A 14460-nucleotide genomic window follows, 5' to 3' on the forward strand; every position below is an offset into this window, starting at 1 on the left:
GTTCCTGCCCCTTCAGGGCAGGGGTTCTATTGCTAGCTAATACTCCGATATGTCCCCTCAGGGCATTGATTAAACAGGTTGAGTCAAGAATGTGATTTAGTAAATACTAGGGCCAGTTGGCCCTGTTTCCTTTCTTCCCCTTTCCTTTCATAGAGCCGATTTAAAATGGTAAAATATGAATGTTTTCTGTGTATATTTATTAGTATAACATGTATTAATGTAGTGTGTAGTATGAATGTGGCATGTATGTGTTCGTAATGTAGAAACATGTTCTAGTAGTAGTAATTGTGGTAGTTAAGTGATGAAAGAGTGTGTGAGATAATTAAATATGGACAGTGTAGTATTTACTATGCGATAAATTCTTTATTATTCCGTCATTAAGTGAACTCATACACAATATTTAATAGTGAACTTAATATAGTATAATAATTCCGTGTACAAGGTCACATTCAGTTGTTCAAGGGTTGATTATATCGTCGCTATCCCTAGTGTCAAAAGTCAGTACTAACCGCCATTCTTCTGTCGAGATGCTTAGTGATTTAGATTTCATGAAATTGACCTTTCTTTCCGAAATAAAACCTAGAAGGTATAATTCACAGCCCATATGAATGTACAGTTAGGTCAAGTGACCCAAAATTAATATATTCTGAAAATTTCAACACTCTGCCTAGTCTAGAAATCGAGATATTTAAGTAAATAAACAATACGTAATTTTTTAACAGAAGTCGGGCGATATGATGCTAGTTCTTCGCTTTGGAATTATATTAGATGTTCATTTTTCTTCATGGCTGCAGAAGCTCATTGTTGCTGCAGAATTTTATAAACATTAAACATTATCGCAGATAATTCTATTTTCAGTGAACATACGTAGGATTTTTTTTTCGTTCTTAATAAAGCTACCAGGTATTACATAGTATTGTGTGTGTGTGAAAGAGTCTTGAGTTCGAGTGAGGTTGTCGTGCGGTGATCGGAATGGGAAATGTTTGTAGTGACTATAGATTTTAAATTATTATGATGAAATGTGTAAATAGGCTGGGCGTAGATAGAGGAAACAGGCTGTTTGTAGAATATAGCGTCATGGCAAATGAATATTAATGTGAATATGAATATAAAGTGTATGAATATTGTAGTAAATGAATATAGAATATAGGACACCCATATAGTTAAATATATAGTAGCCCAGTGAATACTTCGCCGTGTGTTGATATATAGATATTGAATAGATACGTGTAGCTACAAACATCTCAAGTTCTGACCCCTGCACCATGATATCACGCGGACCGGAGGGCAATATATAGTCGGACTATGGTAATACTTTGTAGTTTAATGTGTTATAGTAATAATCAACCATAGTAATACCATCTGATAGAATAGGTAGCATCATATAATCGTTGACTAGACATATTGAATAATAAATTATGAAAAGACAATAGTAGCTATAGAACGGGGCTGTAGTGAATTATATTTTCTGGTCGGTTTTTTTAAAATAGAATATCCTGCTCCGTGAGATTTTTTTCCTTCACGTTACCTACTCGGGCTAGCTTACAATGTTCATGGAGGCGACAGCTCTGACAGGGTTACAGAATCAAAACAATTAATTATTGAAATTTATTAGCGTACCCGGATGTCGACCCCTAGTCCCTTTAAGTATTTTCATTTCTTTTCTTAGTTTAATTAGACGAGGGAAATTAACGACATCCCAGACCGTGGCGTGTCTGCGCAGGGTAGCTATCGGTGAGGTTTGGCAATAGAAATCACCGATCCAAAATTCAGTTTATTTAATTTTTTTTTCGGCAAATCATTAGTTAGGGATATCTTAGATAATACTTCTATTCTAGTTTCATTACTGTCCTCGAACCTTCTTAGTTTTTCTAAGGGGTCGAATATTTTTTTTTTACTTAGAGATTTCAAAATTGGGGACGCAGTTACCTGGTCCCTTTCCCCCTCTCCTTTTATCCTGCTGGTCTGGGCCGGATACGGGGATCGGATTTCAATCTTACAAGCAAACTCTTGTGGGATTGGGATCTGATGGACACAGAACTTGCATCCTTGGCAGCAGGGCGCCCCTTGAGTCTACGTATTTGAGTAGACCACCCTTTTTGGCATGTTAAGAATATTTTGGCTATGGATTTTGTTGAGAGCGAAATTCGACTTCTATCTTTGTAGCGTTAGTTATTTCTCACTTAAGTCTTTGGCGCCCCTATTCTTCGTCTTCCTTCTTCTCTATCTCTCTCTCTGTCTTCATTACTTCAAGATTTTTTTTTCAAATTTTCAACCTTCCCCCCCCCCCGATTTTGAACTTATCACTTACGATTTATTTAACGTACAACTCTGATCTGAAATTACCAGCTGAGACGTTGCAAGACACGATTCATGAATGGAGTAGATAATGATTGGGTCCTCCATCACATTTTGACCTATCGCTGAAATGAACAAAGACTTAGTATTTGACGACACTTCGATTACGTTCTTTCACCGTCGTTCCTCTTAAGTTTTTTTTTTTTGTAATCCGTTGGTCACTTTCCTTTCTGTTTTGGTTTTCAATTACTTTGTAGTTGATCTGGGCCCAGAAATTGTATTTTGGTTTATCTAGTTATATCTTTAGAAATGCTCTGTGTTACGTGCCTGCCTCACAAAGTTTTTTTTTCATTATTTAAGCACGAATTGAATATATAAAGGTGAAAAAATTTATAGATGCGCGGTATCAGGTAGAAAAGCGATTTTCTTTTTCATATGTACTGTCGGAAGTCATTTGTTTTGGGACAATGTTTGCAACCTTGTAAAAAATTTTATTATTGGGGTGATTAATTCAAATGTGTGCGCATTTATTGAATATAAATATATATATATATATATAGAGAGAGAAATGAATACGTCGAAATGTATATGTACTTAATATGTGAATATGATTTTAAAGTAAAAGTATGATATTAAATGTATTATGAATATATGTAAGAGCGCTCGTGTCTGTCCCCCCTAAACGTGTATTGGTTGCTATAGTTTGCCAGTGAGTTTCCCGACGAATTTGAGAATGTAGATTTTGTCATGAATACCGCCGTGCACTTAAGTAATTTTCCTTTTCTTTTGAATAAATGTAAATGATACCTCATGTAATTCTGTAATGGCATGTATTGGAAAGTAACGGCAGGTCTAAACGTAACCCACAGCATAACGAATATTATCCCTGAACTACCAACCAAAAACCATTGTGGAAAGTGTACCTTGAATCCTTCTCACCTGCATATGTATCCTGTGACTTGACCAGTTTTTTTTTATCCTCAATTTGAACCTTTATACTCCGTACACCTGCGGGAGATCGTTTTAAAAATCCGAATTATATACACATATATACGAAAGTGATCCTAAGGAAAGGCCTCATGACATGTCCCAGTGTTGCATAAATAACTTAAAACTATTCAATTAATAAGTTTGGAAATTGACCGTCTAAGAGGAGAAACATCCTCTAGCGATAGTGATTTTTCGAAATCCCTGGATGGGTATAAAGCGTCGCAGTGTGCGATTGCAGATATAAACTGTTAAAAGTTATAAACCAAGTATAGACGACGAATGGTTTTGTAAACCAATAGATATATATATACATATAGAGATATATATAAACACGAACGAAGTTAAATGGAGCGAAATGTTTTGGACACTATGAGTAGTGCGTGATTTGTGATTTGAACGCTCAGAATCATTAATATCTTATTACCCAATGTGAGGTAGAGACTCATATAAGTTCTAATACACCAAAAAGTTTTTTTTTCTTTCCTCTTTGTCCAATTTTTTTTAAGGTGAAATAAGTGTCTTATTTGCGTATGTCGCAAATCATAATTTGTTTTAGCATGCCTAAGATATGATACACGTAAATAATTTTTTTCTCTTTCTATTTGTCAAGATGATTGGATATATAAAAAAATTACTAAAATATAACACTATGTACTCTATTAATATATAACCAAGAACTTGTGCTTTTAAGATTTTCTTTATAATTATTTGTTTTGTCTTTTCTTTTCACTATGGATGTAATAAATTATTTGTATCTTTGTAGTTAGTTGGTTTCCTTTAAACATATATACACTGTCCTGAGTGAGTGAGCGTGTGAATGCATGATAGATTTAATTTAAGTAATTTTAGTGATATCATTTGTCATATTAACATCTGTAATATATGTGTCATGTTTTAATATATGTGTTAAGGTAAATAACCTAGGTCATGAAGGACCGCTACTAATGGTTTAAATCGGCTCTAGGAGTGAAACAAAATTAGCAGGATAAGCCTAAATACGACATCTTTCTTCTAGGAAGTCGAACCTTTTATTGATACGATACATAAATTTATATTGAGTTAATAAGTTTGTTTTTTTTTTTTCCTCTTGGCTAATTCATATGTGTGGTCGATCCTAGAGAACAGAGTTCAGATGCTGGATGGTTATCAATCACTGGTTAGAATAACAGTACAAAGAATGATTTCACTTTTCTCATTTCCAGGTCTAGGTCTGGGCAACCCCACGATCGTGGTGCCTGGAACTAGGTCTGGGTGGTATGAGGGAACATGTGTCTATTCCGAAGCATTCCAAAATTGATTAGTTGTTAATAACATTTAGAATGATTCATCTTTCAACGACTTTCCCGACCTTTTACTATATTTCCGGAATTATCCAGTAATCTGTTTCTTATTAAAATACCCTATTTCTTTTCTTTCTTCTTTACCTACCTCCTTCTTTTACCCTTCTACTTTCTTCTCTTTCTTCTCTATTTCTAAATGAAAGAAAACGGAGTCATGATTGAGAGTAGTCGCTATTTGCACGGTCAATAAGTTGTTTAGATGAGTTTTCTTCGGGAGTTCAATATGGAATAATTAACAATAACAAAAGGTTTATTGGAAGTTACTTTATTGAAGAATAATCATGATTTCGATTAGTAGATGATGTTTCGTAAATCGTCCTCGTTAAAGAGAATTAATTTTAGCGACTTCTCACCTCTCCAGTACTTTGCGCCTTATCTTCGTTTACTTTGTTTTCTTTCAATTTTGGCTAACCGTGACAGGATCTGTTGCCCTAGAAACGGCGGTTTCTATGGCAACGGACAACGTTTTCTTTCACTAGTTCACATGATGGTGTCGTTCAAAAGAGTCAGTTCGTTCATGAATGACCCATCACTACTGGATTAGTACCACAGTCACCTCTGTCGTAGTGCCACCTAACATACGTATAGCCCCATTTACATGTTATTCCCGTGACTTAGGTGTGCCAGTACAGTTTTTTTTAATTCCCATAATGTTGTTAATATGGTACTGAGTATAAACGGTTTCTTTTAAATACAAAATTAAAGAAATATATGTTGTTGTTTTTTTTTACTATTACTTAAAGGAAAACTAAATTAACTGCTTGTCTGTAAAGTGTTAGAAAAACAAAGAATGTATGAACTGCTTCTACGGAAAACTATACGTAAAAAAATTGAATGTATTTTCATGAACTGTATAAGCAGAAGCATAAAAATATAAGAACTAATTTTAGAGAAAACCATAAAATACACGTGATATAAGAATTAATTAGTTGCTTTTAAAGATAAATATGAAAATGTATACTAAGAAACAGTGTTTATGGCGTTTCAAGGCGGAGCTTCGAATACCGTATATAAACGATGTTAGCAAATGAGAAGACCGCGGTGTTCCCACATCTTGTATACTTTATTAAAGGAAAGAACGAGATGTATCTGTCATTCCGTTGCCTGCTTGTGCTGTAGTACATCTGGTTAGCTACTTCCCTTCACCACACTACAAAGTCACGTCACAGTCTTTGTTTCATTTGCCTAACCCACACGTCAACGACTGGTGTCCACGTTTTATAATAGAGTTATTCAAAAAGCGCGCCGGTTTTGGATCGTCTAGTAAATTTTTGTTTCTCGGTTGCCGACATTGTTTTGTATTGTTGCTGTACCTACAAACATTCCGATTGACACTTTAATCTGAATTTCTCGCATTTCTTCAGTCTGTGTCTAGCCATGGAACAGTTTACTATAGCGTAACTGCGCTAATTGTGAAAACTTTTTATCAGAACGGAGAAAGTTCTGCAGCAACTACTATAAATATACCACATTGACTTGATCCCTAGCCTTTCGTTGCAAGCGCTGCTATCGGCTGAAGGAATTCCAGTCGCTTTCTCTCGCTTAGCAACAGCTGAACCCTTATTGGCTCAACGCGTGGATGTGTGAGGGTGTGAGCTTTAGTTCGCATTTTTGCCACGGCTCAAGACATTTTGGCAGCACTATAGGCGACTTCGTGCCGTTCTAAGGCGAAATAACCCCCGAGGTCATGCGACTTAACTCCTTGTGATTTCTTTTCTTTAGGGTGCTCTTAAATCAATGGTGTATCTCAACCAACCCCGTTCCATCCATTAATTAAAGTAGGAAATTCGACGAGTGGTGGAAACTTGCCAGGCAGTCGTAGCGAATTTCACGAACAGCGTTATTGCATGCCAGCGCAGTAGAGGAAATCATATGCCCGACGTCATTCATCATACCTGAAATCAGAATGTGTGATGAAGATGTTTACGACTTTTGTTAGTGTGTTTTGAGAAAATAAAGTTCATAATTTGATGTATCAAAACCGGGACCCCTTTTGAATAACCCTTTAGTAATCTAAGAACTGTTGTAGAAAAGTATAAAAAGTGTTAAGAATGAATTCCCTACGTTAACAGAGAATCATAAAAATGTGGGAATGTAAAAGTTGTCTTTACAGATAAATGTGAACAACATATAAAAACTCTTTCATATTGTGGCTTTAAAGTGAACAGCTGTGTTAATATTTGAAGTTACTTTCTTCATTTTTAATTATATTAACTGGTCACTAAAATCAATAAATTATGATTGTCCCAAGAGAAGTTAAGATATAATGTTTCAATTTTATTTACTTTTTGTGTACTTATTAGAGTCCAGAAGGTATAATGTTCATGGCTTCCCGCGCTTTTACCTGCTCGTCACTGGGGGTGTGGCAAAAGGATAGCCAGTCAAAACCTTTCAGATTTGCCTAACTTACTCATCGCGAGGGTGGTGATTGGCTATCCTCGTATCACACCCTCAGTGACGAGCAGGTTGGAGCGCGGGAAGACAACGACGTCATACCTTCTAGATTTTAGTTCTTTAAAATTCATTTCAGGCTTATGGTGCCACTGAATGCTGTTTAATATCCAGTACATATGCATCGTCAGCATTTAATATTCCTCAAGAATCAGGTATTATCGTTTGCCAAAATAGTTAGTATGTAAGCTAATAGCCATGTTATTAGTAAGAATATACCTACCTATTAACGTCACTGCGTAGTATTAGGAATTAGCATTATGTACAGATTCATAGACTAAGACGTTTTTCTTTTATCTATTATTAAGTTCATCAAAAATAGAGGTGAATATCAAAACACCGACAATCAACATATTGACAACCAAATGTTTCTACATAAATCAAAAATCGATTTAAAAAATTCCATCAAGAAGATATGTTAACAACAAACTCATATTTTTCTATGTTGACATAGGATTATTTTCTTTTTGATATTCTTGTTTAACATATTTTGATATCCACATTTTTGAGTCTCGATCTACGCATGCTTGCTTCCCGATATTTTCACGGGCAATCTGTCGCCGGTCGACACATTTACTTTTGATGTCTCATGAAACGGCGAAAGACCTCGCGGAATTAGGCCTGCCATACACTATAGGATAGATCCTAGGAAATCTCTTACGATTTTTCCTATAAGTTTCTTAGTCAAAATCTCAACGTGTATGGCATCAGATCGCATGTCAATTTCTGTTCTGAACGATTTTACGAGATTTCTTTTGTTTAGAGCACGCTCTATTTCGGAAAGAAAATTCGTAAGGTTTCGATTTAAGCGACATCAGGTGAGAGAAAGTGGAAGCAAATTTGTTTTCTCCCCGCCAACCCCCATAATTAATGGTGTTGATAACACTATTCCAACACCACCAATTGCTTCTTCAACTGAATGCGAAATTTATTTTACCGCAATACAATATCGATCAACATCTTGCAACATAATTCGATCAGACAGGAAAAATCTTCACGTGTATGGCACAAAAGGGTAAGATTTCCTACGAGATATATCGTAACATTTTTCCCAAGATATTTCCTAGGATTTAACTCATAGTATATAGCAAGCATTACTTGCATTAAGCTCCAGAGAAGTTAATTAATCTTGCTTCTGTGTAAAAGCGAACGAAATTATCAACCAATGGCAGTAACGTAGACTACGTTCGAAAAGAAACAACAATTACAATAATTTAGAAAAAAATGAAGAACTTGTAAATTTTGCTCAATTATAAATGGAATTAATAATAGTAATGCCACTTTATAAATTACAAGAGATACGTATAACTCTGAAAATATCAATTAATAGATATTATAACGTTATCTCACATATATATACTCACATATATTCGTATATATACTCACATATATTCGTATATATACTCACATATATTTTAGCTATTACGCATATTAAAAATAACTTGAAGTAACATACACCAGTCTAGAATGCACACAACTCTATATTTGACAATAATAACTTATTTTACTGTACGATTCAAAATTACACGTGTAACAGTTATGGCGACTCACACAATTATATTTTATAGACATTTCGTTGACAACGACTAACATCACCTTAGCAATGTACTAACAAAAATATATTGATCAATCTAGAAAACGTTGTACTTATTATTATACAATACATTGGAATTTGTTTAACAATAGCATAAAATAGTAAAATTACAAGCAAAAGGCTTCAAACGAGAATTTAGATCCATGTACAAAACATTTTCTCAAACATGAAACAATGAAATTACCGATCAAATCACATTATTTCTTAACTACACTGAGTTTGCATTCTTATAAATTATAATTTAAATATATAATGATAACGTCAAAAGAAAAATTATTGTCCAGGGACTAATATATATAAAACTATTCTTATTAGAGTACAAACACCTCATCCAGTTCCTTTCCAGGTTGTAAAGTGCCAAGGACCGACGAGACGTTACCACGTTGAGTAGAAGAAACAGATATGCGCTGTATTAGATAAGATGCGGAGCGAACTTCACCGGAAACACAAAAAATGCGTCTTCCTACCTCCCTAATGAATTCAAGACTTGTTACATCCCAAAGCGCCAATGGTTTCAATAGCGATTGGAATAAAAACAAACTTTTCGAGAAAGTTGTATTTTCTTTGCTTTTCAGCTTCTCAGCAACAGCTCCAGCGTTCATTACTGACATGACAGAGGGAGACTTGAATGAGCGTATGTATCAACGCATGTGAGGTCCCACAATAAACATTTACCTCTCTACAAAATATTACTTATATTATTTATTTTTTTCTTTTTCTGTTTTGTGGCTAGTGCTTGAGCATTGCTACCCTACTACTATACGTTATTATTGTAATATTTACACTTGAAGTTTTAGGGTTTCGTGGTAGGTTTTGGCCATTATATTTCATTAACTACAAGGTATACTGTCATGTTTCTCATGTCATAATGTAAGATTTGGTAAAGGACATACTTTATTATCAGCTTTACCTTATTTAGTAACGCCTTTCTTTTTTAGCGTGTTCTTGTTGGCCATGAATGGCATACATTTCAGCGCCATAAAAATTATTTTTTGGTGATTTTCGCAAAAAGTACGGATATCATGTCGTTCATCCAGGTGATATATATTGATATAAAAGCATTTTGTTATGTTAGTTGGGAAATTTATTCAAAACTCTCAGAGATCTCAACGTGTACTACAGAGATTGATAAATTACCTTCCAGATATTTAAGAATCAAACAGGATTGATATAGAAGCAGAGATAAAGAAGAAAAGTATCCATGGAAGTGAGGCAAAGATATGGATTATCACCACTGCTGTTCAAATCTACTTAGGTATATCGAAGAAGCATTAGAAGAATATAGGAACAAAAACTTTGAATGATATTAAAGTGAGATAGACTTTACAGTACTGTACGCTTCGCAGATGATACTGTCCTAATGGCAAAAAATGAAGGCTATGTGAAATACTGTTTAGGACGTTTAAATAAATATTTAAATGCGAATTCCAAATTAAAATTCAAAGTACATAAAAATAAAACCGAAGCAATGAAATGCACAAGAAAAGGATACGAGAGTAATGTTGTTTAGTAGGTGGAGGGGCAGCGGTGGCTCAGTGGTAGAGCGTTCACCCCTCGTGCTTGGGGTCCTTGGTTCGATCCCAACTCGCCCAAGCGAACCTTGTGGTGGACAAACACTGTGTGCGTGGGTTTCCTCTCACTTTCTTCATTCCACCATTTCATTCATTTCTCATCATCATCGTTTTCTTTAGCCTAGCCGGCATAACGTAGGACGTAAAACTTAAAGATTTCATTCCATTTCATTTGCTTAGGTGGAGAGAAGTTGGCCCAAGTTAAGACATTCTGTTACCTGGTACCTTAAACTCATGTGATAGAAAAAGTGAGAAAGAAATTAGAGTGTGATTAACGTAAGCTTTCAATAAGAAAAAATGAGTGACATGTAAAAGATATGAATACAGGTATTAAGAAACATTTTATAAAAGTGTTTGTATGGAGTATTGGAACACTCAGGCTTCTAATTTTCCGTCTTTTTCATCTATTTTTCGATTGTAATATTTTGTTATTAGTAATTTTGTACATTTATTTTTCCTTCTTTGACTATGTCGAATGCCGAGTTAGAAACGGTTGTCTAGCTGATCCTCACAATTAAATAAACGAATAAATTCCATTAAGTCAATTTGAATTTATAGGCCTACCTTAATTATATATATATAAATATCTCTTTCCTTCCAGACTTCAAAATAGCCAGCTCAGGAGTAATTTTTCCCTTTGTGAAAATGAAGGTAAGGTTTTAAAAAAAATGATCTGTAAAATATCAACCGTATATTAGATACAAAATTTACAAGAAATGTACAAAAATAACGAACAATCACAGAACAAAAAATGATAGTGTTAATGCAAATAGACTTTATCACGGACTAGGGTTTCACTGTACTATTTCAACTCCAACCGTCTGGTGTTACGGTTAACACAGAATCAGTATTTACACCGTAGAAAAATATAGAGATATTGGCTCTTATCGTTAAAAGAAATATTGTGTTTCACTCTGTTCTATTCAGTTTTTCCAGTCTTTGTAGCAGTAAGTTTTCTCCATAATTTCCACTTGACTCAACTAACTGTAGATTGTTTCAATTGCAATAACTGTATTCTACCTCCATATTATCACTTATATGCACTCAGTTCCTGGGAAGTCTGCACTCTCTGAAGGACATAATAAGAAGAGATGGTGTCCTTGTTGGGCTTCTCTAAGAATATTGGTCTTTTTCTTTCTTTTCTCGCTGCCGCCTGGTGCAAGTGGCCTAATTAACAATCGCAGAGTAAAGTGTAAATTCATAGCTTACAGCATATAAGCCATTTCTTTCATTTAGGCAAAATCTTTCATCTTTTAATGACTTAGGAAACGTGTTACAGTCGCCTCAAAAGTCCTGTGTATCAGATAGATATAGTTATACTGAATTTTTTTTTTTTTTAGCATGTACATTGCCTTGCACAGATATAGCAAATGTCTAAGTAACTGACATTGAGAATTTTGTAATGTTACTTTTAGCTATGATTAAAACTTTACGAGGTATATTTGGCATTTGTACCAAATAACCAACAGTATGTTACATTGCACGTAATCTTAAACGTAGGTAGTTTTATGAGTGTACGAATTTTCTGCCAAAATTTAAAGCAGTAGTGGTGCCATCTGATTTCTAATTCCGTATAGTTGTTCTCATTGAACCTATAAAGATCATGCCAGATAGTTGATTAGAGTACTACTATTTTAATAATTTACTCCAAAATCCGATAGAGTTGAAGTACCACCACATGTATCTCAAAAAGTAATATAACTATGGTATAGTAGATCCAGTAGGCCTATGTTGATTTAGCACAACCATTTTTATTGTCTAAGAAGTACAGTAGAGTTACCAGCAATTATGCACGTATCATTAACTATTAAAGCTGAGATTGTGGGACTATTCATTGTTCGAGCAACTCATTAAGAATGCGAGAAACTCATTTGCGAAGCAATGCGGCTAGTCATTAGGTATCCACATATGCCGAAGATCGTCCAGGTCTTTCTTCCTAATTTAATATACGTAATGTTTTATTGTACCCCAGAAACTACTTAATTGGATAGCATGTTAATGTTAATTGAATAGCATGTTCTTCCTGCGACTGTGGATTCTCTAAGAACGACGATCTCATCACGAAAGCGAAGATAGAAATACACCACCGCCAGGGGCGTACGCAGGGGGTGGGTCCTGGGGGTCCGGACACCCCCCCCCCGAAATTTCGACTTTTTTGTAAATGTAGTCTACTTTTAGGAGCAATTTTAGAAATTTTCATATAATTTAACCTCAAATTGTATTTGGAGCCCCCCGAAACACTTTAAACCCCTCCCGAAATAAATTGCTGAGTACGTCCCTGACCACCGCTGTACTAAACCCTGAACCCGCGCCAACCAACTTTCATCTCTTCCCGTCATTGAAGAAAGCTCTCGATGGAAAACATTTCGGAGCCAATGAGAAGCGAAGAGAGTCGTGTAGGAATTATTATTATCATCATATGCAGGACGCTGTTTTTTTTTTTTTTTCCAAGGAAGGTTTTTACACATTGAGAAGCGATATGAGAAATGCATCAACGTACTTGGTTCTTATGTCGAAACAAAGTAGACCATTTTTTTTCCTTTATTTATTTTCTCAGTATATTGTTTATCTTGGATAAAGAAAGACCTCTGTCTATTGGTCAGGGGAAACTTATTTTAGGATTTCGTTTATGTCAACAGATATATTTTCACGAGTTCGACTGATAGTACTAACAAAATGTTCCCGAATTTAACAGGTCACTCGGTACATTTCCTTGTTGACACTCATATCTTTAGGTAGTAAAGATTCTTTAAAAAAAAAAAAAAAAAAAAAAGGAAAGAAAGAAAGAAAGAAACATCATCTTAACTCACAAAATCGGCGTGGTTGAACTAGCAGTTAAGAAGTGTATATACAGGGTGTTTCAAAACAACACCGACAACGTTTGGGAGGTGATTCCTGACACCAAGATAAGACGAAAAGCATAGACCAACTTGGGTGCACAAATGCTTCCTTTCGAAGTTATAGGCTGCCAAAAACATGAAAGAATAAACTTTAAAGATCCATAGGTCCAAAACTATGAAACCTACCGTAGACGGGTAAAGACTTTTCTCAGGAACTAGTAGGTGCCCTATCCAAAAATCCATGTTTCAAAATCCTGCGGTACTTCCGCAACAGTTTTTATAGAGGGAGTTTGGCTACGGGCATATAATTTGAAGTACTCACCAACTACCTCTATAAAAATTGTTGCGGAAGTACCGCAGGATTTTGAAACATGGATATTTGGATAGAACACATACTAGTTCGTAAGTGAAGTCTTGACCCGACTACGGTAGGTCCCATAGTTTTGGAGCTATGGACCTTGAAAGTTCAATTTTTCATGATTTCGGCAGCCAGTAACTCCGAAAGGAAGCATTTGTGCACCCAAGTTGGTCTACACTTTTTGTCTTATCTTGTTTTCAGGAATCACTTCCTAAACGTTGTCGGTATTGTTTTGAAACACCCTGTAAATATATTGATAAACGTGTTTCCTAATTTTTTTTCTTTTTCTTTAAGGTCACTGACTTGGAAACGGGGAAACCAGTAGGCACAGGAAAACAAGGGGAGTTACTTGTTAAGGCACCAACTGTAATGAAGGGATACATGAAAAGGCCAAAGGTACTAGTTTCCATTTGACATTTTGTTTTTTTCATTACTAAGATTACTTAAAAGAGAATCTGGTCATTTGCCCTTTAACCAGAGATTATGAGTGTATTGTTTCCTTACCTGTTCATTATTATGTCATCAAGTGAAGCAGAGAATGAAGTATGTCCCAAAGACAGTAGATATTTAGTCTCAGTATCCTTCACGTTATTTTGGAAATTATGTTTAAAAAAAATGAATTTACTGAGAAATTCTACTAATATGTCAATTGAAATCTTAAACAGATGTAGCCCTTCCCGTTCATCTACTGGCTAATGCGCATCCTCAAGTTCGATTCCAGGTGACAGAGCATTGAACGCATTACAGTGGTTTACGATAATGATATTGTTGGCTAAGAAATCGAAAGTAGAGAGATGTGAGAATTATAGAGCTATTAGTTTCATATCGCATGCAGCAAAAAATATGCTTTGAATACCAGTAGCGTAGCCAGGATGTGTGTTTGGGGGGCAAGTGCTGTTATAGGTACATATAGAAACATTACAAACAAAGAAATATATAAACATACAAATATATAAAAACATTATAAACGTCAAAGTATCGAAGTACATTATCAGACCTCTTTGGGGGGGACGGCCCC

The 14460-nt window shown here is 35.2% G+C and overlaps 1 protein-coding gene across 3 annotated transcripts in view; it reads left to right on the forward strand.

Annotated features, from left to right (window-relative positions):
- LOC145676078 (luciferin 4-monooxygenase-like) overlaps nt 1-14460 on the forward strand; it is a 97203-nt gene that overhangs the window by 68427 nt on the left and 14316 nt on the right. For all 3 annotated transcript variants that reach the window (XM_081746951.1, XM_081746949.1, XM_081746952.1), the window contains 3 exons: nt 7159-7234; nt 10846-10895; nt 13737-13838. In XM_081746951.1, coding sequence (XP_081603077.1) covers nt 7159-7234; nt 10846-10895; nt 13737-13838 — 228 coding nt within the window. The remainder of the gene's footprint in view (nt 1-7158; nt 7235-10845; nt 10896-13736; nt 13839-14460) is intronic.

The sequence above is a fragment of the Thermobia domestica genome, chromosome 18 (genome assembly GCF_964235325.1).
Source record: "Thermobia domestica chromosome 18, izTheDome1.hap1.1, whole genome shotgun sequence".
NCBI lineage: Eukaryota > Metazoa > Arthropoda > Insecta > Zygentoma > Lepismatidae > Thermobia > Thermobia domestica.